Source organism: Sorghum bicolor, chromosome 9 (genome assembly GCF_000003195.3).
Source record: "Sorghum bicolor cultivar BTx623 chromosome 9, Sorghum_bicolor_NCBIv3, whole genome shotgun sequence".
Classification (NCBI taxonomy): domain Eukaryota; kingdom Viridiplantae; phylum Streptophyta; class Magnoliopsida; order Poales; family Poaceae; genus Sorghum; species Sorghum bicolor.
Window position 1 is genome coordinate 1,434,010 of NC_012878.2, and position 26,516 is coordinate 1,460,525.

The 26,516-nt window shown below is 51.7% G+C and overlaps 2 protein-coding genes across 2 annotated transcripts; one reads left to right on the top strand and one right to left on the bottom strand.

Moving 5' to 3' along the window:
* On the top strand, positions 974–22,921 carry LOC8068688 (cation/H(+) antiporter 20). Its single transcript, XM_002439113.2, has 3 exons — positions 974–2,763; positions 21,172–22,137; positions 22,222–22,921. The coding sequence occupies exons 1-3, from the start codon at positions 1,525–1,527 to the stop codon at positions 22,594–22,596; spliced, it is 2,580 nt and encodes an 859-aa protein (XP_002439158.1). The 5' UTR covers positions 974–1,524; the 3' UTR covers positions 22,597–22,921.
* LOC110430058 lies at positions 24,046–25,491 on the bottom strand. Its single transcript, XM_021446925.1, has 3 exons — positions 25,238–25,491; positions 24,580–24,946; positions 24,046–24,282 (listed from the first exon to the last, which is right to left on the bottom strand). Coding segments are annotated over exons 1-3 (567 nt in total). The 5' UTR covers positions 25,436–25,491; the 3' UTR covers positions 24,046–24,280.

Consider the following 26,516-nt stretch of genomic DNA (forward strand, 5'->3'; position numbering starts at 1 on the left):
TGAAACACTAAATATAGGTAAACTAATTACACAGTCTACCTGTAATTTGCGAGACAAATCTTTTAAGCCTAGTTAGTCCATGATCGGACAATATTTGTCAAATACAAACGAAAATGCTACTATTCCTATTTTGCAAAAAAAATTGAAACTAAACAAGGTCTTAGTGTACTGGATTGAGCGAGCAAAAAAAATTTAGTATGTATTATTTAGCCCCCCTTTCGATCCATTTCTTCTGGATCCGCCACTGGTTTGGATCACTTTTGAATTCTTAAAAAACAGTTTTTGCCTTTAGATTCTAAAATCTAGATTCTGAGTTGGTGGAAGGTTTGGATCCCCTAGTTTTGAAAAAATCTAGCTTCATTTGTTTTACTCTATAAATCAGAAAACTAACAAAAACAAGGTATCAATAGCTTTCTAGTTTTTAAAAATCCAATAAAAGCTGGCAGCAAAACCTAGAGGTGTTTGGATCCCATCTAATTTTTAAAAACTAAATTCTTAAAAACTGGCAAAAACGGAAGGGACCCAAGCATGCCTAATACTAGAACCGAAGTCACATGGAGCTGTATTGGCCTTAGGGCGTCCGCAATGGTGTTCAAATCGCTAGCTATTTGATCTCTAGGAAGAATATTATTGGTTCTCAATGTTAATTTACAAATAGCTAGCTTAGAAAGTCGCTAGCTATTAAGAAGTCGCTAGCTATTGTGGAGAGTATTGTTAGAGAGTTATTTCTAGAAGATCGTGCAAGATTAGGTATTTATGAACCGATAGCTATTAGGAAGTCGCTATCTATTTGATCTCTCTCCTCGATAGACAATAATAGTGCTATTTTTTTATTATTTTTATACGTCATCTCGCTTGTTATTTGTAAAGTGCTATTGAGAGCTACTGGAATTTGTCCTAGCTAACTATGACGAGCAGGATATTACTATATGGAAGCTGAAAATCCTTTTTTTTTTTTTTGAGAAAGTCGGCAGGGGAGACCCTACCTATATATATATATTTTTTTTGCTTTTCTATTAAATGAAAGAATGAGAACTGTACAATTTACAGGGCCTCCAGGGCCAAAAGAGAAATGAAGCTGAAAATCCTCGAATGAACGTGTCACGTGTGCATCGGTTAAATTATCGATTTAATTCGGTTCCAACTTTTATGAGCCATTTCCCAACATTTTTATTACTACTCCTCCTCCTCCTCCTAGCTAGTGAGCGATCTAGAGGCCCACGCGTCAGTGACCCGTCGTGACAACGCTTCACATGCAAAACAAAAGAAGAGAGTCCCATCCGTCTCTCGCTCTCAAGCGAAGCACAGCACGCAGCACCCAATGGCCAATGGCGATGGCAATGGAGCTCACGGGACCCCCGCCCCCGCCCTGCCCTCCCTTCGCACCACCTAGCTACTACAAGGAGCTGAGCTGAGCTGAGGTAGCCGCCGATCCCACCCCCGGCCGGCCGCCTAGCTTGTACGTGTACTGTTCTAGCTAGCTGTGTCCGAACCACCGCACTAGCTCGTCGTGACAACGACGACATGTCGTCGCCGGTGTCGGAGGCGGAGATGTCGGCGGTGAAGACGTCGTCGAACGGGGTATGGCAGGGGGACGACCCACTCCACTTCGCGTTCCCGCTGCTCATCCTCCAGGCGCTGCTGATCCTAGTCCTGAGCCGCTTCCTGGCCTTCCTGCTCCGCCCACTCCGCCAACCCAAGGTGATCGCCGAGATCGTGGCGGGGATCCTCCTCGGCCCCTCCGCGCTGGGCCGCAACGCCGCCTACCTCCACGCGCTGTTCCCGCCGTGGAGCACGCCGGTGCTGGAGTCCGTCGCCAGCCTCGGCCTCCTCTTCTTCCTCTTCCTCGTAGGCCTCGAGCTCGACCTCCGCTCCGTCCGCCGCAGCGGCCGCCGCGCCTTCGCCATCGCCGCGGCCGGGATCTCCCTCCCGTTCGCGTGCGGCGTCGGCGTCGCCTTCGTGCTCCGCTCCGCCGTCCCAGGCGCCGACCAGGCAGGCTACGCGCCGTTCCTCGTCTTCATGGGCGTCGCGCTCTCCATCACCGCGTTCCCCGTCATGGCGCGCATCCTCGCCGAGCTCAAGCTCCTCACCACACCCATCGGGGAGACGGCGCTCGCCGCCGCCGCCTTCAACGACGTCGCCGCCTGGGTCCTCCTCGCGCTGGCCGTCGCCATCTCCGGGTCAGGTTCCGGTTCCGGTTCCGGCGGCGACCACCACCGTAGCCCGATCGTGTCGCTGTGGGTGCTGCTGTGCGGGGCGGCGTTCGTGGCGGCGTGGATGGTGGTGGTGAAGCCGGCGATGGCGTGGGTGGCGCGGCGCGCGGACGCGGCCGGAGACGGCGGCGGTGGGGAGGCGTGGGTGGCGGTGACGCTGGCGGGTGTGCTGGCGTCGGGGTTCGCGACGGACGTGATCGGGATCCACGCCATCTTCGGCGCCTTCGTGTTCGGGCTGACGGTGCCCAAGGAAGGAGGGTTCGCCGGGAGGGTGACGGCGAGGGTGGAGGACCTGGTGTCGGAGCTGCTGCTGCCGCTCTACTTCGCCTCCAGTGGGCTCAAGACGGACGTGGCCACCATCCGGGGCGGCGAGGCCTGGGCGATGCTCGCGCTCGTCATCGCCACCGCATGCGCCGGCAAGATCGCCGGCACGTTCGGGGTCGCCATGGCGTGCGGGATGGGAGCTCGGGAGGCGATCGTGCTCGGCGTCGTCATGAACACCAAGGGTCTCGTCGAGCTCATCGTGCTCAACATCGGCAGGGAGCGCAAGGTACCTACACTCCTACGTACAAACACGTTTTTTTTTTCCCTTTCATCATAAATTCGGTGCAATGTTTTTATTTCCTTGCATATACTAGGAGTAGTTTTTTTTTGTTGTTGCCTTTTCTTCTTATTTTTAATAATAAGAAAAAAAAAGAAAAGAAAGAGAACTTTGCCGTGCCTGGACACACACTGTTGAGCGCATGCATGCATGTATGCAAGTCAATGAAAAGAAAAGAGCAGCTAGCCGAGGAAGGAGTGAGTCATGTGAGTGAGGACAAAGTAAAGCAGAGAGGTCACCTGGTTCCCGTTGGTGATGACGTGCTGGCTGGACCATATGCGATGCGATGCAGATGCATGCATGGTCTGGTCGTCCAAGTGTTGGCCGGGAACTTGCTCGTCGTGGTGCTCCATGCATGCCATCAATGGCTGGCTGATGTGCTCGTGACTAGCTAGTGTGACTAGGCTTCTTCTCTAGGCAATCGCCGGGCCGTGAACATAACGTATGTACGTCAGTGGCATGAGTCTTCGGGGCCTTGTTTAGTACACCCTTCATCCCAAATGATAAGTTATTCTAAAAATTTTAGAGAATCAAAACATCTCAAGTTTAATTAAATGTATATTGTAGGATAATAATATTTATGACACTAACTAAGTATCATTAGATTCTTCATTAATTATATTTTCATAGTATATCTATTTGATGTCATAAATCTTTATAATTTTTTTTTATAATTTTGATCAAACTTGAGAATGCTTTAACTCTCCAAGATTCTTAGAATGACTTATAATTTAGGATGGAGGAAGTAACACTTAAAATCCAATAAAATTTCAAGATTCACTATTATATTAAATTTTATTTCACATGAATTGAATATTAATATAGATTAAAAAAATAATAAGTTATGTAGTTTATCTGTAGTCTATAAAATAAATGTTTTAGCCATAGTTAATTTATGGTTAAATAATAATTCTCAAATACAAACTATTGTAATGTCAAAAACTTTTCCCTTGTGGGCCGCTTCTCTTGGCTGCTAGTGTGTCATGTCAGGCCGGCCTGTGCGGTGCGTTGGAAAATGGGATGCACCTTGTAGAATGACCAGGAGCTACCATGAATATCGACGGGTGGACTTTACCTTTTCATTTCTATTTTCTTTTTGCTTTTCTAAAATTATTTTTGTTTCAGATTATAAGTTATTTTAATTTTTTAGATGCTATATAATTTTTTCTAGGTAAATAGTTTTCAACTATTGGTTGTGGTAGTAGTTGGTAAGGAGGACTTTGTAGAATTTGTTTTATCGTTTCGTTTCTAGACTTAGTGGGTTGACGGGGCAGATGATGATGTCGAAGCAACTTTTAGCACTCGGGGACCTCTGTCACCTGATAGTAGTTGTAGGTAGTGTTGTATGTTGTAGTGAATAATATACTCTCTCCATCCGAAATTATAAGTTATTATAAGAATTTTGGAGAGTCAAACTTTTCTAAATTTGACCAAATTTATATTATAAATTAATAATTATTATGGTACTAACTAAAGGTCTGTTTGGTACAGCTCACACCAGCTTCATGAGCTGTTGTGAGTTGTTTTTTTTTGCCAAACACTTATTTCCAAAACAGCTTTATGGGTGAAGCTGTTTTCACCCTCCTCTCACAAAGACATAAGTTGGGATGAAGCTGAAAAAAAGTAGCGTATTGCAGCTCTCTCTCTCATTTCTCTCTCTCAACTATGCATGAAGTAGTTTGTGAAGCCATTTTGCCAAACACTTTTTCCAAAATAGCTCAGCTTTATCTAGAAAGTCACTCATGAAGCTATTTTCTAAAAAAACAGCATTACTAGTGACGTTGAGCTGTGCCAAACAAGCCCTAAGTATCATTAGATTCTTTCTTAATTATATTTTCATAGTATACTCACTTTACGTTACAAATCTTAGTATTTTTCTCTATAATTTTGGTCAAACGTGAAAATGCTTTGACTCTCCAAGATTCTTAGAATGACTTACAATTTGGGATGGAGGGAGTAGTAGGTAGATGATTTTCGGGCCCGACATGTAGTTATCACGAACTTGTAAGCTGTTCAACGTCTAGACTTTTTAAGATCCTAATACACCAATGGATGAAACAGAGGTACTGCAATGCACTTGCTTCTCAATGTCTTTTCCTAGAACAAGTCCTACAGCGGTGTTGAAATAGCCTGACAATACATGAGGTTACATCGAGTCGGGTGGCACACGAGGTGGTATGGTGGGGACTCGGATGGCTAATGAGTTGTATTGTATAGATATAATTATTGTGGCAGGGATGATGAATTTCAAATTTTGTCACTTTAGGCCTTTAGGGTAATGCTACACCACAGTTAACTTCTTTTTTCACCATGTTGCCCAGTTCAGTTCAGGGTAACATACACTAGAGCTAGAACAAAAAATAACAAACCTCAAAACTTGATAACTTACATGATTCACGTCGAATTATCAAAAAAAACCCTTACTCGATTCATGCATGGTTAGGTCTTATGAAGCCAAACTTAACTTTCAAATAACAAGCCAGATCGCACTAATTCACGAGATGCTTATGATGTATAAACAAGCCAACTTGATCAACCAACACCCAATCACCTAAATCCAACAACCTAGGACCACATCCCAAATCAAATCGCCCTTTTATTCTCCAACACAACAAACCTTGTGACCCCAACCAAAAGAACATCAACTAGTCTGCCCATACACCATCGTTTACTCATGTAGAATAGCGAGGCAGCATGTTCTCGTGTCACATAGATCACCTGCGTGTGGGGGTATAAACCCCTATACCCTTACGGCTAGACTTCAGCCAGGAAGCTTGGCCCACTACGCGACGAGTTCAAGGCTTGATCCGACAGCCCGAGTTTCGCGCAAGGAAACAAGACGTGGAGATCAAGCAGGATTCTAGTCGGTTAGAATAGGAATTGATATCGAATTATCTATGGCAATTGTAACCGACTAGGATTAGTTTCTAGATCTGTAACCCTGCCCTCCAGACTATATAAGGAGGGGCAAGGGACCCCCCTAGGACATCATATTCTCTCAACACAAATCAATACAACCAGACGCAGGACGTAGGTATTACGCCAACTCGGCGGCCGAACCTGGATAAAAAGCTTGTCCGTGTCTTGCGTCACCATCGAGTTCGTAGTTTGCGCACCGTCTACCGATAAACTACTACCGTGGGTATACCCCAAGGTAGACTGCCGACCAGCTTTCGTCGACAGTGGCGCGCCAGGTAGGGGGTGTGCGTGCAACTTTTCCGGCGAACAAGATGGTCACGATCCCAGCTTCCGCGACCGTGCCCGAAGGCCTCACGTTCACCGTCGGCCAGATCACGTGGACGACGTGCAGCGGCGGTTTCGCGACCACGGTTCCGAAAGAGATCCAGATCCAATCTGAGATCACGCCGTCTCCGACCACACGCATGACGGCACCAAGCTCCCGACCACCGTTCCCGCTCTACAAGGGAAAGGAGATCGACTGCTCGGACCTCCTCCAAGCGCTCGATCGCGCTGACTCCAAGCTATTCGAAGTCTCCCAACTAATAGATGGAGTTCTGCGCCGGCCCGACCAAGCTGCTCGAGCGGATTTTTCGAAATTCCGTCGGCCAACTCGTGTCGCCACACACGAACGGCTGGGAACGCCCCTGACGATAACCTCAACCCCCTCAGGACGATCCGTCGAGCTCAAAAAGGAAGACTATCCTTGCGGCCTGATCAACTCGGCCTCTGTTTACTCACACCATGTCCAATCCGTTTTCAGCAAAGCGGGCTGGTCGCCGACAAGGAATAATCGTCACCATGTCAACATGGTGACCATCCGAGAGCTACGAGACGGCCAGGTTTCCAGCACCAACTCAAGCACCGGCTCCGTCCCCACCGAGGTTGTGAACACCGAAGACGAGGACTACGACCTGGATTTTCCTTCACACCCTCCGGTTTTCGACCGATTCCCGATATTCCCCCCCCCCCGGCGAGGGGATATTGTATTCAATGTCAGCGCCGACGAACCGGCTGTTGACGGAGAAACAGACGACCAGAGGCAACTCCGCGAACAGCGTAACGCCGAGCGCGCCCGACGGCGTGCGGACGAGCAACAACAGACGCCACCAGGTAACCTCAACGATGCCTTTGACATGGTCGGGGACCAGCCGGTCTACAAAACGCCAAGCGCCAACGTGGCTGTCGCCATGGCCAACCTGGATCGGCTTCCTGACACCCCCGAATGCCAGGGAGTCCGGACCAGTATCCGAGCACACCTGATCGCCGCAATGGGACAGACAGCTACTCTGCTCAAGAGAGTCCAGGACGTCTCTTATACGGAAGCCGCCTCCGACCAGACTCATCGTAGCCGGGCCTCACCCAGCAGGCGTCGCCGCAGCCGCTCCCCCGACAACCGTCGAGGGGACTCACGGCGCGATGATGGTGGTCGGGACGCCGATGGCCGCCGCCAGCAGGACCGCGTACGCGGCCAAGAAGAAGAAGATCAACACAGGGATCTCCGCCACAACATCCCCCCCAAAGATGCCCGGGACCGCATCAACAGGCGCGCCGCAGAGAGAGCAGTCCACGAAAACCTGCGCCGCATCGAGTACGACGCGACCCACGGTCCTCCGGGCCTAAGGCAGTTCTCCTCACACCTCCGCCAGGTCGTGTGGCCCCGCAATTTCAAGCTCGAAAAACTTAAAAAATACGACGGCAAGGAAAATCCAGAGAACTGGATCACTCTCTATGAAATCGCCGTCCGATCAGCGGCAGGAGATGAGCACGTCATGGCTAATTACTTCCCCGTAGTCCTCGACCAGGCTGGTCATCAGTGGCTTCTCGGCTTGCCCGAGGACTCCTTCGACTCTTGGGAAGAGCTACGACAGGCTTTCATCGACAACTTCATCGCCACATGCGAGCAGCCCGGAAACAAGTATGACCTCGAAAGGATAAGAGACAGGAAGAATGAACCTCTGCGCGATTACATCCGACGATTCTCGGATATGCGCCTCAAAATCCCGAAGATTTCTCATGACGAGGCCATATCAGCCTTTATCAAGGGTTTGCGTTTCCATGAAGCGCTGAGGAACAAGCTGTTGCGTAAGCGCCCATCAACGGTAGCAGAGCTCCTCGCCACGGCTAAAAATTACGCCGATGCTGATGACGCAGAAAAACTAATCCGAGACGATGCGAGAGGCCCCGACCAGCCCTCCCGGCGAGATGACGGTCGTGGTCGCTACGACAACAGAAATCACCGCCGCTCCGACAACCGCGATCACCGAGAGGGTTGGGATCGGCGGCGCGACAGCCGCGACGACTTCAGAGGAAAGCGCCCTCGCGAATACGACCACGAAGTAAACACGGTCAAACGTCCCAATGGACGACGGGACTACCAAGACGACTACAACAAAACGTTGAAGGGACCGTGCCAGCTACACCCAAAGTCTAACCATACCATGGAAGAGTGCCGCGTCCTCAAAAGTATCTATACACGGCGGGCCGCCCAAGAAGACACCGCCAAGAAAAGTAGCAAACGCGACGGGCACGACCACGAAGATGAGGATGAGGACCAAGACAGGGACCCCCGACACCAATACGTCAGCCCCACCGACGTGGTTCACTCCATTTTCGGGGGCAAGGTCTCCACTGAGTCCAAGCGAGAAAGAAAGCTGTTAAAGAGAGCCTGCCTCAACATAGACAGCACGGACGGGCTGATCGCAGATCCGAAATTTCCCGCCTGGTCCCACAGGGAGATCGCGTTCAGCAGGAAGGACCAGTGGGCCGCTATCCCAGAGCCGGGTCGTTTCCCACTGATTCTTGATCCCTGCATCAATAGCATCAGATTCGAGCGCGTGCTCGTGGACGGGGGAAGCTCCATCGACATCCTCTTCCGCAACAGCCTGCCCGCCCTCAAGATATCACCGGCGCAACTAAAACCTTACGACGCCCAATTCTGGGGGGTTTTGCCAGGTCAAAGTTCGGTGCCCCTCGGACAGATAACATTGCCTGTCCAATTCGGCACACCCGATCACTTCCGGACGGAGTTCATCAACTTCGTAGTCGCGGACTTCGACGGGACCTACCACGCCATACTGGGCCGCCCATCGCTGACAAAGTTCATGGCAGTCCCGCACTATTCATACCTAGTGCTTAAGATGCCTACGGAGAAGGGTGTCCTGACCGTCAGAGGCAACGTCTACACTGCGTACACCTGCGAAGAAGAAAGTTTCAAGATCACCGAGGCAATTGACCTCTCAATCCGCATGGCGGAAACAGCAAACCAAGCCGCACAGCTGCCCCCCGACCAGCTCCGATTACCTGAGCAGGAGACAGCCAGAAAGAACTCGAAATCCAAGGAGTACAAAGAAGTGCAGCTGGTCGAAGGCAACCCCGAGAAGACAGCCCTCATCAGGGCTAACCTGGATCCAAAATAGGAAGACGCGCTCGTCAGGTTTCTAAGGGACAACGTGAGCGTTTTCGCATGGAAACCCGCAGACATGCCCGGTGTCCCACGAAACCTGATCGAGCACTCCTTAAACGTCTCGAAGACCGCAAGACCAATCAAGCAAAAACTGCGACGGTTCGCTCGTGACAAAAAGGAGGCTATTAGGACAGAAATAACACGGCTTCTAGCAGCCGGATTCATAAAAGAGGTGTATCATCCCGATTGGCTCGCCAATCCGGTTCTTGTACGCAAAAAGAATAATGAATGGAGAATGTGCGTTGACTACACCGATCTCAACAAACACTGTCCTAAAGATCCTTTTGGTCTTCCTCGCATCGACGAGGTGGTCGACTCAACGGCCGGATGCGAACTCCTCTCCTTTCTAGATTGCTACTCTGGTTATCACCAGATCTCGTTAAAGGAAGAAGATCAGATCAAAACATCCTTCATCACACCCTTCGGCGCATACTGTTACACTACCATGTCTTTCGGACTTAAAAACGCCGGGGCCACTTACCAAAGGGCCATCCAGCAATGCCTCCACGACGAGATTCGCGATGACCTCGTCGAGGCCTATGTGGACGACGTGGTCGTAAAAACAAGGGACGCGAGCACCCTAATCGACAACTTAGACCGAACCTTCAAGGCACTCAATAGGTACAAGTGGAAGCTCAACCCCAAGAAATGCATTTTCGGCGTTCCTTCCGGTCTACTGCTCGGCAACGTCGTCAGTTGCGACGGCATACGACCAAACCCTTCAAAAGTCAAAGCCGTACTCGACATGCGACCACCGAAGAACGTCAAGGATATTCAGAAGCTAACCGGATGCATGGCCGCCCTCAGTCGTTTCATCTCAAGGCTGGGAGAAAAAGGCCTCCCTTTCTTCAAACTATTGAAAGCGTCAGAAAAATTCTCCTGGACCGAAGAAGCCGACGCTGCGTTCACTCAGCTCAAGACCTTCCTCACTTCACCGCCTGTCCTCACAGCGCCTCAGCCCAATGAAGACCTGCTCCTTTACATTGCTGCAACCGACAGGGTTGTTTCCACGGCAATAGTGGTCGAGCGAGATGAACCAGGTCACGTCTTCAAGGTCCAGAGACCCGTTTACTTCATAAGCGAAGTTTTAAACGAATCCAAGGCCAGGTACCCACAAATACAGAAGCTTATATACGCCATCCTGATAACGTCAAGAAAGCTGAAGCACTACTTCGACGGCCATCGAGTCCTGGTGACAACCAGCTTTCCTCTCGGGGACATCCTGCGCAATAAAGACGCCAATGGCAGAATCGTGAAATGGGCAATGGAATTATGTCCATTTTCCCTGGAGTTCCAGAGTCGCACCACTGTCAAGTCCCAAGCCCTGGTCGATTTCATTGCCGAATGGACGGATCTCAACGAGCCTTCCGTTCCCGATGTCTCAGACCACTGGTCAATGTTCTTTGATGGGTCCTTGAACATCAACGGTGCAGGCGCTGGGATATTGTTCGTATCGCCCAACAAGGACAAACTTCGCTACGTCCTCAGGATCCTTTTTCCGGCGTCAAACAACGTCGCCGAATACGAAGCATGCTTACATGGCATACGACTAGCCGTTGAACTGGGGGTCAAGCGCCTCTATGTCTACGGTGACTCCGCTTTGGTCATCAACCAGCTCAACAAGGAGTGGGACGCAACCCACGAGAAGATGGATCTCTACTGCAAAGAAATTCGCAAATGGGAAACTAACTTCTATGGCATAGAGTACATCCACGTGGTCCGGGATAAGAACCAAGCAGCAGATGCGTTGTCAAAGTTAGGCTCATCTCGGGCCCAGATCCCGCGGGGTATCTTTGTCCAGGACATCCATGAGCCAAGCGTAAGCCCTCCCCTGGTCGACAAGCAACCCACCGAGGCAATGCTCATAGATGACGCCACTCCGACAACCGGTGGGCGTGACTGGCGTACCCCGTTCATCAAATACATATCAGACGGGACAGGCTATCAGGACAAAACAGAGAACGAGCGCCTCGTCCGACGATCAAAGAACTACATCCTGGTCGACGAAAAACTCATGCGGAAAAACGCCAGCTCCGAAGTACTGCTCAAGTGCATACCCCAAGATGATGGTATCAAGCTCTTGGAAGACATACACGCTGGATCCTGCGGCAATCACGCCGCATCTAGAACGCTGGTCGGAAAGGCTTTCCGAGCAGGTTTTTATTGGCCAACCGCGGTCGGCGACGCAGAAAAACCGGTTCGGCATTGCGAAGGATGTCAGTTTTTCGCTAAGAGGACCCACGTACCTGCCCATGAAATTCAAACTATCCCGTCGTCTTGGCCCTTTGCTTGCTGGGGGCTTGACATGATCGGACCATTTAAACCAGCCCCGGGCAATTTCAAGTTTGTCTTCGTGTTAATCGACAAGTTCTCCAAGTGGATTGAATACATGCCCCTGGTCAAGGCAACCTCCGAGAAGGCTGTGGAGTTCCTCAATCAAATCATACACAGATTCGGCATCCCGAACAGCATAATCACCGACCTGGGCACTCAGTTTACTGGCACCACTTTTTGGGATTTCTGCGATGACAGAGGCATAGTCATAAAATATGTGTCAGTGGCACATCCACGTGCCAACGGTCAAGTCGAACGTGCTAACGGAATGATCGTTGATGCCCTAAAGAAGAGGCTGTACACCGAAAACGACAGAGCACCCGGTCGATGGATGAAAGAATTGCCGGCAGTGGTCTGGGGCCTCCGAACCCAGACCAGTCGAAACACGGGGGTGTCTCCGTACTTCATGGTATACGGTGCAGAGGCGGTCCTGCCGTCTGACATACACTTCGGATCTCCTAGAATCGAGCACTACGACGAGGCGACTGCCGACAACGCCAGAGAACTCGAAATCAATTGCATGGAGGAAAAGCGTTTAGTTTCATGTCTCCGAACCGCAAAATATCTCGCGGCAGTCAGGCGATACTACAACAGGAACGTCAAGGACCGTTCCTTCGTGGTCGGCGATCTGGTGCTTCGATGGAAAACAAGCCAGGAGGGAATGCACAAGTTGTCCACTCCCTAGGAAGGACCCTTCGTGGTGACCGAGGTCACACGACCTACGTCCTACAGATTGGCATACCCAGACGGAACACGAGTGCCTAACTCTTGGCACATCGACAAACTGCGACGTTTCTATCCATAAAGTTTTAATGACTTTCTTTTGTAAGTATCTTATAATTTTTGATAATGAAATTCTCTATTTTTCGCCTATACCTTGTCATACACAGCACTCGGCAAAACTCCTGCAATGGATGCTCTTGGCGACAACCAAGACAAATACGGTGACACGTCACTCAGATATTTTTACAGCGCTCAAAACAACAGTCATGACAAAAAAGAAAACTTTATTACAAACTTTACATACAAAGTTTACAATAAATACCCTGACGGGCAGATACTAGTCTATTCCTACAGACTACTTTATTGGCCTAGCTGCTCGGGCTGATCACCCGCCTGGCCCTGCTGCCCGGACGAAGGGGTCGGGGCCACCGGCGCCTGGCTGGTCGAGACCGCAGGCGTCGACCGCCCATCTCCAGCAACGGACGCGCCCGACAACTCCCTGGCCGACCTATCTGAGCTCGGCTGGTCTGGAGGAGTGGCCGTTCCGCACAGGTTGATGTCGCCGATCACTGTCGACGACAAGTCCAGCAGACTACCCCGAAGTTCGTCCGCTTCCTGTGGGCCGACTTCCTTCGGGTACCCCTTCTCCAGCCTGCTCAAGTCAACCAGGGGGTAGTGGGCGCGTACCATGCTGAGGACGTGCGCACCGGCAAACTCCCCGGCGTCCTTCACAAACTGCTGGAGCCAGTCCCACGCCCGTTGCGCCTTCTCGACCGGGGTCAACTGCGGCGCGCGGGGCTGGCTCTCCGGGAGCTCGGGACTGATCAGGTCCAGGACCGGGGACACTCCCTTCCAGATCCTGCAACAGTTGACCTTCCAGGAGTCCCGGTCCTTGATCAGGTCATCCAGGTGCTTTTTGGTGTTCACCTTGAGCACTGCAAACGAAACGAAACGTTACTTTCGGCGTACCAGACAAGCAAAGGGGCAGGCAGCAACCAACAAGGCGGCACCCATTACCAGCTAACTCCCGGTCTTTTCGACCCAATTCCTCTTCCGCTCGCCGCCCGGACTCCTGTGCACTGGCGAGCTGTTGGCCGAGCTGCTCCTTCTCTTGTTGGAGGCTCGCCACCTCCTCCTCCAAGTCTGCGTGAATCCTAAACTGGTCAGCAAAGCAAACTATACAAGTATGCGAAAACTGCTCGGAGCGTGTGACTAACCTTCCTGCAGCCGGTACTGGTCGGCCAGGCGACGAGCGAGGTCGAGACGACGCTCCTTTTCGGCGCTCATCTCGACCACCTTCTCCCCGACCTCCGCCCGCAACCGGTCTACCTCCGCGGCAAGGGCCTTGTTCTCGGCCATGACGCCTTCTATCTGGTCAAAGCACCGTTTCCGGTACTTCGCCGTTTTCATTACGTCCTACAAAGCAAGCATATAACGATCAAGCAAGACAAGGCAAAAGAATGCGCAGCAGCTCGAAACGCCGCTTACCTTGACTTCGTCGACAAGGCGCTTGGCCGCGCGCTCCACCCTGGCGGCCTCTTCGGACTCGGCGAGCTCCTCATGACCGATAAAGTGATCCCCGCGTTAGCGCCACACATACACGTGTTGGCGGCCATCACGGGGACGACCCTCGATCTCTTCCACCTCGTCGTCGGAGGCCGCCCTGGTTTCCTCCTCCTGGGCTGCGTCACCCCCGGTGGTGGTCCCAGGCATCACTGGCCCTTGGACCAGACCTGGGGAGCCCGCAGCCGGAGAGGCTCCTGCTCGGGGCGGCGGGGGGACTTCACTCCCCCCGGCAGGAGGAGCGGTCGGAGATCTTCCCTTCTCCGAGGAGTCAGTTGGGGGGGCCTCTCCAGCCCTGGTCGGGCTGCTTGTTGTAGTCGGCGCGACTGCAGCTGTTGGCTGCTCTGTGGTCTGGGGGGCCGCATCCCCAGAACCGCGGGCAGGCTCGCCCGTTCCCTGGCCGGCAGTTTGGCCAGGGTCGACATCCGATGCCGCACTACAGGAACAAAATTTAAAAAAAAAAGAGAGGAGTCCAAAATACGTAAGTCGAACACTTACAGGTCTGACCGACGATGGGTCGCGGTGAACCTCCTCCTCGCCCGGCCGGTCGGCGCCTGTGCCCCCACCTCGGCAACTTGCGGGGCAGCGGCGCCGCTGGCCACTCGATCAGTGGCGACCGGCGCAGTGTCTGGGCGGCTCCGAGGCCGTCGGACCAACGACGGTGCAGCCTCCTCGTCGTCGTCGTCGTCGTCGACGATCCGCACGAGCCGACGACGCTTCGGCGCTTGGCTGCTCTCCGCCGGTAGGTCTGCCGGCAGCTCCGGTGTCGGCAAGGGATCCGCCGGCAATGGCCTTTTCCCCGCTACCCTCTCCTCGGAGGTCGGGACGGGGCGGGCTCGGTCTTCCTCACTACTGGTGTAATGAGTACACCGAGCAGCGTCCTCCTCTGGCGGGACCTCTCCCACAGGATCTTCCATCCCCGGTGCCAGTGATACATACACTGCGCACCGGTCGACATCACCGACCTGCAAAAGCAACAAAGATGAGTTAACTGCAGACGATATACGAATGATCAAACAGACTCTGCTACATACCTTTGGTGCTGGTCGTCCTAACTTGAAGGCTTGCACCCGATCACTGCCACGGGTGAAGCCCCCATCCGCGAAGTTAAACAGCTCGTTCAGCAGCTGTTGTACCTCCGCTTTCTCCAAGATCTCCGACCGCATCCTGGTCGGGTCTGCGCTTCCGGCATACTCGTACGCCGAGTGCACCCTCTTCTGGCAGGGCATCACCCGGCGGCAAATGAAGTTGCCGACCACGCCAAGCCCATCCAGGCGCGACCAGTCGATCAGCTTCATCAGATCCGCCACTTGACCGTCGAACTCTGGGCGGTCGGTCCAGCTCGTCCTCTTCTCGGGAACGTACCCCACGTCGCAGAACGTGGAGCTGCCCGGTTCCTCCCTGACGTAGAACCACTTCCTGTACCATTCGGTCAAGGAGGTGTTCCATGGGCAGTGCAGGTAACGATTCTTCATCCCATCACGAAGGTTGAGGTATACTCCACCTGCAACCTTGGAGCCTCCAACTGCTCCCTTCTTCCTCAGACAGAAAAGGTACCGGAAAAGATCAAAGTGCGGCTCTATGCCAACATAGGCCTCGCACAGATGGATGAAGGTGGAAATAAGGAGAATTGAGTTCGGGTGCAGATTGCAAATCCCGATCTCATAGTACAAAAGAAGACCTTGAAGAAAAGGATGAACAGGAACACCAAAGCCTCTCTTGATGAAATCCTCAAAAACGACGATCTCACCGGCGCGAGGGTCGGGGTAGCTCTCCCCCTCCGGCGCTCTCCAGCCGCCGAGCTCTGCGCCGTGCAGAAGCCCCATGTCGACGAGGTCACCAAGAGATTTTGTGGTGCTGCGAGACTTCTTCCACTCCTTGGCCATCAGTTCGGCCCTCTTCCTGGAGTCGCTCTTCGCCATTAGAGGTGCGAATGTGGGCTGGAGTTAGGAAGATGCAGGAGATTGGAGAAGATGAGAGCGGAAGGTTTGAAGGCAATGGCAGGAGAAGCGGTACAGGCGGTCCTATTAGGCCCTTATAAACCCGCGACCCCACCTCTCCCACTTCCTGTATTCTCGGGAAGTGGGCAGGCCATGCGGCGGACGCGGCGTTTCGGTTTACAATGATTATAGACAATTAATGCGGCGGAGTTTTCGTACCAATTGATGGTTTCCTTTTCTCAAACCATGCAAAGAGCGGTTGTACAGTTGCCAGGTGCAGCTTTTCATGCATCCGTCTGACATATCGTCAGGAGACCCCGTCACGTCAACTTTAATTGGAAAGATCTTTTCAAAAGTAAGAAGACACATACGCCAGTGAGTCAGCAATCCGGGGACTGCACCGACCACCGAGCACTCGACGCTCGGGGACTGGTCGCCCAGTCTATCAGCTCGGAACTTCAAGGACTGCACCGACCACCGAGCACTCGACGCTCGGGGACTGGTCGCCCAGTCTATCAGCTCGGAACTTCAAGGACTGCACCGACCACCGAGCACTCGACGCTCGGGGACTGGCTGCCTAGTCTATCAGTTCGGAACTTCAAGGACTGCACCGACCACCGAGCACTCGACGCTCGGGGACTGGTTGCCCAGTCTATCAACTCAGAACTTCAAGGACTGCACCGACCACCGAGTACTCGACGCTCGGGGACTGGTCGCTCAGTCTATCAGCTCAAAGCTTTAAAACCATGCACCGACCACTGAGCACTCGATGCTCGGGGACTGGTCGTACAGTATAGTAACATGTAATTCCAAGCAGCACACTAAGTGCCTGGGGACTGGTCGATTGGTCTTTTCGATTGCAGACGAGCATGACATGCTCGGGGACTGGTAAATTCAATTTTTTAGACCTTGCTACAAGGCTCATACTTCGCCTTCCAGCAAGCTCGGGGACTACATCGGTACGATGCATCTAGCGATGCATCTCAGTCTCAAAACTACTTTGGGGAATTTTCTTTTGACCCTGGCACCACGTGCCTACGCCACCTACTACCAGGCTCGGGGACTAAGTGGGCACACTTCACCTAGCGGTGAATTTGCTTGCTTTTTTGATGCTTCTACCTTTCAGAAAGGCGAAGTGGGCACACTTCACCAGGAAAGAAATTTTTTTTAGAGCACCATGCATTCTTCGAACAACCTGCTTCTTCGATGTCAACGTTGATCAACTGTCTTTCGAGTTGGTCAAGGAACCGTTGCAACTGTTTGGGCGATTTCCCCGCTTATTGAAGACGACAAGCCTCGCTGATCGAAGAAGCTCAAGACGGCGTGTTGCATCACAATACATGGCGCTCGGGGACTAGCTGTGGGGGTATAAACCCCTATACCCTTACGGCTAGACTTCAGCCAGGAAGCTTGGCCCACTACGCGACGAGTTCAAGGCTTGATCCGACAGCCCGAGTTTCGCGCAAGGAAACAAGACGTGGAGATCAAGCAGGATTCTAGTCGGTTAGAATAGGAATTGATATCGAATTATCTATGGCAATTGTAACCGACTAGGATTAGTTTCTAGATCTGTAACCCTGCCCTCCAGACTATATAAGGAGGGGCAAGGGACCCCCCTAGGACATCATATTCTCTCAACACAAATCAATACAACCAGACGCAGGACGTAGGTATTACGCCAACTCGGCGGCCGAACCTGGATAAAAAGCTTGTCCGTGTCTTGCGTCACCATCGAGTTCGTAGTTTGCGCACCGTCTACCGATAAACTACTACCGTGGGTATACCCCAAGGTAGACTGCCGACCAGCTTTCGTCGACACTGCGTGATTATGATTGTACTTGTTTGTTCATCTTATTAATTAAATGTCAAGAGTCAAATACTCAATCTTAGTGCAACATTGAGGATAACATTTTTCGACCTTAGTGGTTATTTGTAGTTTCGTGATGCATTTGGATCTCTCTGTGATCCTAGGAGCAGAACTAACCTGAGAGATGGGGGCATAAGCCCCCTACTTGGCGTCAATAATGGAGCCCCCTCCCCTCTCAACAATTTTTACACATGGCCAAAGAAAGAGAAGAAAAGAAAAATAGAAGAAGCAAGAGAAAAATCTATATTCTATATCTCTGTAAATGTGGAAAGTACTTTGTCCATTTTTCTATAACCCTCCCATTTTATAAATAACATATGTTGGGTTTCTTGTGGTAACATAGATAAATAGTCATCCTAATACAAATAGATCCCCTATACACTTGTCCAGCTTAATTGTAGACCGTTAGTAGCAGAATCATTCCGAGTAAGGTATTAGGAAAAACTTTTGCCTACTTTTGCACTGAGGGGAAGGAACTAGTATAAAATCAATGTTGGGTACCATAAACTGGGATACCCAAATAAAGAGGGCAAAAAAGCAGCAAAAAGAACAAAAGCAACGCCCGACCCCTTGACCTCGGGCGCAACCTCCGCCTCGCCCGAGCCCTTGGCCTCGAGCGCAATCTCCGCCTCGCCCGAGCCCTTGGCCTTGAGCGCAATCTCCGTCTCGCCCGAGCCCTTGGCCTTGGGCGCAATCTCCGCTCTGACCGAGCTCCGGCCTCGAGCGCAATCAATGCTTCGCCCGAGCCTCGGTCTCGGTATCCGGATTCCAACACACGGTGGCCGTACCCCTGATATGACATGCGTCATTCCTCCTACACTGCAGTAGGGCTTGTCGACCACTGTTCCAACAACTCCCATCACTGTGGCGCCTTACCTCTGTCACTGTGAGGCATTGCCTGACAATAAGAGGAATGGGAGAAATTAACCCCTGCCACTGTAACCATGCCTTGGCAGTTACTATTCTACTATTGCAGGACAGGCCACAGGATCTCGGATCCGACTTCCACGATCCGAACACAGGGCTCGGCAACGCTCCACAGGGACGACCACGCCGTCAGCCATCCCCCAAAGACGAGGAGGCCAATCTCCACAGGGTCGGCACTGTCACTCCACTGCATACTGAAGATGATTTACAAACTTACACATGTAAAAGCCCTGTCACCCCTTGTGGCTATAAAAGGGAAGGTATGGCATCCTTCAGAGATCATCGAACACACGGGCAGAAGTGTAGCACACAAGCACAACACTTCAGCTCAACACACCAGGCAACACACTCCACCCACGTAGATAAAAGGAGACTTAGGATACTGAGCACCCCTCCACTAACTCCTTAAGCCGAGACCTGGGACTTAGCCCTTTCTCGCAACCAACTTGTATTCCCCTACTACAAGCACTTTCAGGTGCAAGGCAATACAGACCCTGACTCCCTCACTGGACGTAGGGCATTCAAGGCCCGAACCAGTATAAACCCTCTGTGTTCTCTTGCATCACCATTCGGGTTAAGAGGGCACGCAGACTCATCACTTGTTAGTGCCTGGACCTCGAGTCCAGACTCCGACAATCAGTGAACTCTCAAGTTGTATAAAATCAACAAACTCTCAAGCCATAGACATATCTCTCATCTCAGAATGCAAGACCAACATATGGTGTTCCTCGAGCCAACATATGGTGTTCCTCGAGCCCACGCAGCTGGCGGCGGCCATAGCTGTCGCCCTTGTTCGCTCTGGTGTGCTTCGCTACCATGAACGCCCTCTAGCGTGTAGTGGTAGAACTAGCACTCCTCTGATATGTTACTCTCTTGTGATCTTCAGGGTAGAACATGTGTGAGGATGCGAGCGTAAGTCCCTACCTGGCGTGGACAATAGAGCCCCTCCCTTGTCAACAGTTTTTTTTGCATGGCTAAAGAAAGATAAGGGAAGAACATAGAAGTAGAGTTTTTTTTTATAAGAATCAAAAGTAGAATAGAAGATAGATAGAGAAAAAGAGAACAAGAGCAGAAAGAAAAGATAGTAGCAGGACGCAAGCCCAATGCATTTGCCGGGTCAGTCTTGGGCCGAGATTTCCATTCCGAAAACCTATACACGAAAAGTGTTGACCTGAGTGTCCAACGATGTTGTTTGAATCCAACATCATCCCTAAACGGAAAAAAATTGCGTGGACTCTGGGCTCATTCCATGGAGGATGAGCCCCCTCCCCGGATGCATGACGCGTGGCGGCGCTTCTAATCTGACGAGCAGCGTTTCCTTGGCTCCCTCGACAGCTCGTAGACACATTCAAGGTCGGCTGGCTCCTATCCGCTCGGCTCTTCCAAGGCTGGCTCCTACACATACGATTTAAACTTTTCTAATAGATCGTGCCATCATTACCGTAAGCAGTTGCACACCGCCGTTGTGTTCAAAACTTCTCTAATAGATAGTGCCATCATCATCGTAAGCAGTTGCACGCTGCAAAGTAACCTGTGTAAGCAGTTGCATGCCGCCGCCGCCGTGCATGCAGGTGCACACACCGCCGCTGCTTGCAAGCAGTTGCATGCTGTCGTCTCCACCGTGCACGTAGTCACACACACGCCGCCGCTCGTGCAGGTAGTTGCACGCCGCTGCAGCGGCACTTCGATGAATCAATCAACCTCGATGGCCGGCGTTGGAGATCAAGAAGACATCACAACTGCCATTACCAACTTAATGGCAACACATCTTCCATGACGGCCGGAGGCTTCATGCGCATTATCAATTGATGGTGTTGGTCGTACTCGTGGAGATGACGAAGATCGTCAGCTAACATGTTTGTTTGTTTACTAGATGATCTCGCCTTTTTTTTCATCTATGTTGTTGTTGATTGAACCAAGAACCAACAACAAGTCAAACAAATGCTTCAGCTATATTAGCAGAACCAGGATGCGGCAGCAGCGGTGCCCAGGTGGACACGCCTGCTGTTGACTATGTTCGACAACCTGCTGCTGTCCTGCATATGGCCATAGAGGCCGGCGTAGACCCGCTGCTATTGCCGCCGCCGCCGCTGGCGTCGAGCTGCGTGCAGTCTTCACGGCGGGCATCCAGCATGGCGTGGTGGGCACGTCTCCTCCTAGACGATTTGGACCACCTGCTGCTGTGCGACACGGTCGTGAGCCACCGCCGCCGCCACTGCAACATCCTGCTCCGAATCTGAGCCGACGGAGCCGCACTCATGTCCACAACCTAGAAGCCACAGTGGACCGTGGAGCCGAGGGAGCCGACGACCTCCGTATACGAGCTGCCGAGAGAGCCGAGTCAATGCTGCTCGTCAGATTAAAAGCGCCGCCACGCGTCGTGCATCTAGGGAGGGGGCTCATCCTCCATGGAATGAGCCCGGAGTCCACGCAATTTTTTTCCCCCTAAACCACTCAATTTGGTCACAAATAATTTGACTTTGCGTCTGCAAAATATACCGCCAAGCAACTAAATGAAGTATGCAGAGCATGAGAGCGACTGAGCAAGAATTGTGATCTCTCATGGATGCTGTCTGCAGGTTCTGAACGAGGAGACGTTCGCCATCCTGGTGCTCATGGCGCTGGTGACCACCTTCATCACCACGCCCACGGTGATGGCCATCTACAAGCCCGCGCGCGCCGCCGGCCGCCGGCGCCTCCACCACCGCAAGCTCCAGGGCCCCGACCCTTCCGCGCCGTCCTCGCCGTCCGCCTCGGCCGGCGCCGGCGCCGCCATGGAGCTGCGCGTGCTGGCCTGCATCCACGGCGGTCAGGACGTGCCCGCGGTGATCAACCTCATCGAGACCATCCGCGGCCACACGCAGCCGCGCCGCCTCGTCAAGCTCTACATCCTCCGCATGGTGGAGCTGACGGAGCGCACCTCCTCCATCCTCATGGCGCGCGCCGCGCGCCGGAACGGGCTGCCGTTCCTGCGCCCGCGCCGCGCGGGGGAGCCGCACGACCAGGTGGACGTGGCCTTCGACACGTACGCGCAGCTCGGCCACGTCCACGTCCGCGCCATGACCGCCGTGTCCGCGCTCCACACCATGCACGACGACGTCGCGGCAGTCGCCGAGGACAAGCGCGTCTCCCTCGTCGTCCTGCCGTTCCACAAGCGCCAGACGGGAGGACACGGCGGCGGCGACGACGTCGAGAACCTCGGCCCCGAGTGGCGCGCCGTTAACCGCCGGATTCTCCGCGAGGCGCCCTGCTCCGTCGCCGTCCTCGTCGACCGCGGCTTCGGCGGCGGCGAGCAGGTCAGCTCGGAGCAGGTGGCGCACGGTGTCTGCGTCGTGTTCTTCGGCGGGCCCGACGACAGGGAGGCACTTGAGCTCGCCGGGAGGATGGCCGAGCACCCCGGCGTGCAGGTCACTGTCGTGCGGTTCGTCGACGGCAAGGACGGCAGCGAGGAGCAGTCCGAGGTCACGCTGCGCCCGTCCCACACCAAGAACGCCGACCGGAGCTACACGTTCTCCACGGCCGTCGTCGATGCCGCCAAGGAGAAGGTAACCCCATCTCAAGTTCACGACACACTTCTGAAGAGTTCTGATCGAACAAGATGACAATTAATGGTGCGTCCGTGCGTGCAGGAGCTGGACGAGGCGGCGGTGGCGGAGTTCCGGCAGAGGATGGGCACCCTTGTGCAGTTCGAGGAGCGGGTGGTGGTCGGCAACGTGATCGAGGAGGTGGTGTCGATCGGGAAGAGCAGGGAGTACGGCCTGGTCGTCGTCGGCAAGGGCCGGCTGCCATCCCCGATGGTGGCGCAGCTCGCCGTCCGCCCGGCAGAGCACCCGGAGCTCGGGCCCATCGGCGACGCGCTCGCATCGTCCGGCCATGGGGTGACGTCGTCGGTGCTCGTGGTCCAGCAGCACGACATGAGCAACGCCGACGAGGTGCCGGTCTCCGTGGTGGTCGATGGCCGTGCTCAGGACGGCGAGTTCGCCAAGGACATGGCCGAGCCGTGAGAGCCTTTTTCCTCTGAATCTGAATGCTCTCGCTTCTAGCTCCTTGATCCAGAAGGATGATGACGACTAAAAATATTGCTATAGTTGCTGTTTAAGGTTTTCGCTAATAAGCTTGTACTAATCGTATTATTGTTAAGTGTGTCTTGCTTTTCTTTTGACAAGCATTATATTGCTGCCGCTAATACACTGTTTTCACTTGTTAGTTGTTTTTGTTTACCAATGTTAATACCCAAATGTATAAAGGTTTGTTCAGATAGGCAGAGCTTGATCTTTTCAGATTAAACACTTCTTTTGGACGAACGTTAATGAAGGAAAACTTTTATTCTGATTAAACCTTTCAATCCAACGAAATTAGAATGGGACGATATAAAAGATTGGAGCATTTAACTCTGGAAAATTCAAACAAAAATGCAGCAAAACTAAAGATCCTAGTGTGCTTTGTTGCCCAGACGTGGGTGTCTCTCCCTTCTGAAAAAGGGTGCTTTGGGCAATGCAAGCAGCCCATATGGGGTTGCAGGAAATCGAAAGGTGAGATTTTGTGAAGACGATTGGCTTGGTAATACCAGCCTTCAATTATATATTGGTCTCTTTATGTGATTTATGAGCAGCAAGGTAGAACTTTAGATGAGGTGTGGGATGGCCAAAACTTGAGGCTAACTTTTAGAAGAAGTGTTTTAGATAGACTCATGAATCTATGGTGGGAGTTAGCTTAGAGCCTATTTGGCAGGGCTCTAGCTCTAAAAGATGCTCCACCATAGAGCACTATGGTACTGAGCTCCCACGGAACCGTTTGGTACAAGTCCAACTCTAAAATGGACCTATATATAATTATGAAAACATATCCAAGGGGCCAAACATATCCGGCAGTGCCACATCATCATTTTGCTTAGTTGGCACTCCAGTTAATGAGCATACAAACCTCTATGGTGTCTTGATACATAATAAATATAATGTTTCTAGAAAAATCAAAATGTCTTATAATTTGCAACACAGAAACATCTGTGTTTCTAGTATTTTTGTTTTTCCTTTTGTTTGTTTTGCATAAATAAAAGCCTAGAGCTGCTTGAGAGACCGCCAATACATGCATATCACCCTTAGAGCAGTATGGCTGATGTATACATCGCCCATCGCCCTTACAACAAACATAGCTAATGAACTCAACATCGTTACTATAGCTATCCTGTGTTTTTAAACTTGCATATGCTTCGCTTAAAAACAAGGGGGCATAGGTTGACAGCCAAAAAAGATATTAGTTTGGCAAATCTGCATGCAACCTATGCACGCGGTATGCGCGCATGCGTGCCACGCAAAAAAATCACAAAAAAGAAAGCAGCCCTCGCAACAAAAACAAGCGAGGGAGGGATCAAACCCACACGCCACTCATCACAGAGCGCATCTCGGTAACTTGTTGGACGCAGATAAATATTCATCAAATGGAGGTCCAACAGGTTATTTGATAAGGGCAAACATAAGAAAATAGACTCTGATTAATCACTTCTTGATATCTTAAATCAAGTTCAAAATGAACATTTTTAAAGGGACGGAGAGAGTATTACTATGGCGAAGACATATAAGGTGGACACAAGCTAGAAAGCATCATATTTTGAAAAGGAGGTTCCCTTAATCTTGATCATTCAGGAGCAAGAACAGCGAGCGAGGCCCCTTGATGTTCAGCGAGTCCCCTTCCTGCGGATAAAAGCAAAGGAGAAACAAAACCCATGAGAGATAGGGAAAGTTATTTTTGCCCTTAAGGGCATGTGCTCCCACTCTCTCCACCACTGGATTTGCATTGAGAAGTGTGCAAACACACATCTCAATGCGAATCTGCTTTGAGATGTGTGTTTGCACGTTTCTCAATGCGAATCCAGTGATGGAGAGAATGGGAGCATATGCCCTTGAGGGTAAAAAAACTGCGATATATGGATCTCCAAATTTGAGAGCAAAAAGAGACGGAGATTATGTTAAATTTAACATGGTACATACAGGACGGGTAGGGGATGACATTGAGTGTCATCCACAAGTTGTTTGAAGTTACTGGTGTTGAAGAATTGATCCCGATTTCCATCCCGTCGTGTACGACGTCGTCGCCGCCGTCGAATAATCCGGCGAGGGCCGAATCATCGTCTGTGTTTGGTTGTATCTGGTAGAAGCCGGCGTCTTGAGGACGGGGTGGGCTCGGCACCCACAGCTGCAAGCCCTTGCTATCGAACGGGTTGAACTCTGCCAGTTGCACCTGCTGACCGTTTCCTGTTGGGCTCGTCATGGCCTGTCTCGTGGCCACGTTCACCAGCCAGTACTTGTCACCCTCTCCGTCTATAAGGCTCGGCAGAGGAGGGATCTTCCACCATATCTGTCATACAAGCATACAACAACCAAACCACAAACCATTAAGTTTTTCTAGTTTTCTTTGGCCCCTGTTGTCGGGGTTCCGTCTTTTCTAAGTAATCCCTGGATTAGTAAGGAACGTTGTTGTAACCTTCGACACTCCGCTTCTGCTTAATGAAACACGTGTCAAGTTGACACGCTTGTGAAAAAAAAAACAAACCATAGTGGCTAGGCTCAATGTACAGCTAGCTAGGTCGATCACTAGCAGTGAACGTACGTGATCGATTAAGAGATGTGAGAGCAAGCGGCCTTTTACCTGTGTGTTGTCCCCGTGGTCGTAGACGGCCACGTTCAGCGAGAGCTTGTCACTGATGAATATCCTCACTGTTGGTGGCACATAATCTACAGGAAAGAAGGCTCCGAATGGGAACAAGATGGCTACGCTTTGTCCAGCAAACAAGAGCAAGACAGCGGCGCAGGCGGCTAAGGCGGCAGCTGCAGTGGGTCTTGCCATCGCTAGCTGATCGATCGGCGGGCGCTAGAGCTAGATAGCTTGCATTTGGGACCTTAGCTTCTCGATATATAGAGGTGCTAGAGCTAGCTAGGTGCTCTTGGCCACCACATGTATAGAGATACTAAGAATAAAGTATCCTGGTGATCTTCAACGGTGTTGCATGGACCGATCAGGTCCATTCGATCTTCAACTGTCCGGACTGATTGCATGTCCACATATAATTGGTGCAAATAGTTGACCTTCATTCCAAATTAAAGGTATGTTTCATACACATGGCTGATTACTAGTTCGGACTAATTTAGTCTATTGGTTGTCTTTGGCTAGCTAGTTGGCTAACAACTATTTAAGGACTTTGGCTAAAAAATTAACCAACTTATTAGTCATTTTGTTTGGATACACTAGACACTAGTACATAATTCTTTTTGGAGACGGTCGTTTTTTGTTTATGGAGGTGGGCATATGCAACCGCCTCTCCAATCAAAAGTCATGGTTAATCAAACTCGTTGGAGGTGGTTGCTTATGCCCGCCTACGTTAATCAATTTAAAAAAATAAAAAAACTAGCAAGCCCAAACGAGTTCATTGTCTTTGCGTCTGCTAGACCTGAGCATCCCTTCTCCTTGCTGGATTTAGGCATGGCCGTCGAAGAGCCCACCGAGCCGGGTCCACGCTGGATATGGCAAACCTGCACACGCCGCCGTGGTGTGGAGCCCCAAGCCGCATAGGAGATCCAGGCCGCCCGCCGTGGTAGTGGAGATCTGCGCCGCCGCGCTAGATCCACCACCAAGGTGTGCACCATAAGGACCTACTTGGAGGACTGCTTGGTTGGGGGAGGGGCGTTGCACCCACGACTTGCTCAATTTGGGGGAGGAGTGCGGCCTGCTCGGGTGAATAAGGGGCACCGCACGCCGCCACTGCATGCTCGGGAGGTAAGGGAGCCGACGCGAGGTGAGGGGATTAAATTTTGTGACCGTCTTCGTTAATAAAAGGGCACCATCTTACAAAATCATTTGTGTAGTAGTGAGAATTAATTTTAGTTATTTTTTAGCTAGCTACCAATTATCCCTTGTATTCAAACATACC

Coding starts and splice junctions, on each gene's coding strand:
- LOC8068688 (XM_002439113.2), top strand. CDS start 1,525: ATGTCGTCGCCGGTGTCGGAGGCGGAGATGTCGGCGGTGAAGACGTCG. Junction 2,764..21,171: donor ACATCGGCAGGGAGCGCAAG/GTACCTACACTC, acceptor TGCTGTCTGCAG/GTTCTGAACGAGGAGACGTT. Junction 22,138..22,221: donor TCGATGCCGCCAAGGAGAAG/GTAACCCCATCT, acceptor CCGTGCGTGCAG/GAGCTGGACGAGGCGGCGGT.
- LOC110430058 (XM_021446925.1), bottom strand. CDS start 25,435: ATGGCAAGACCCACTGCAGCTGCCGCCTTAGCCGCCTGCGCCGCTGTC. Junction 24,947..25,237: donor ACCACGGGGACAACACACAG/GTAAAAGGCCGC, acceptor CTTGTATGACAG/ATATGGTGGAAGATCCCTCC.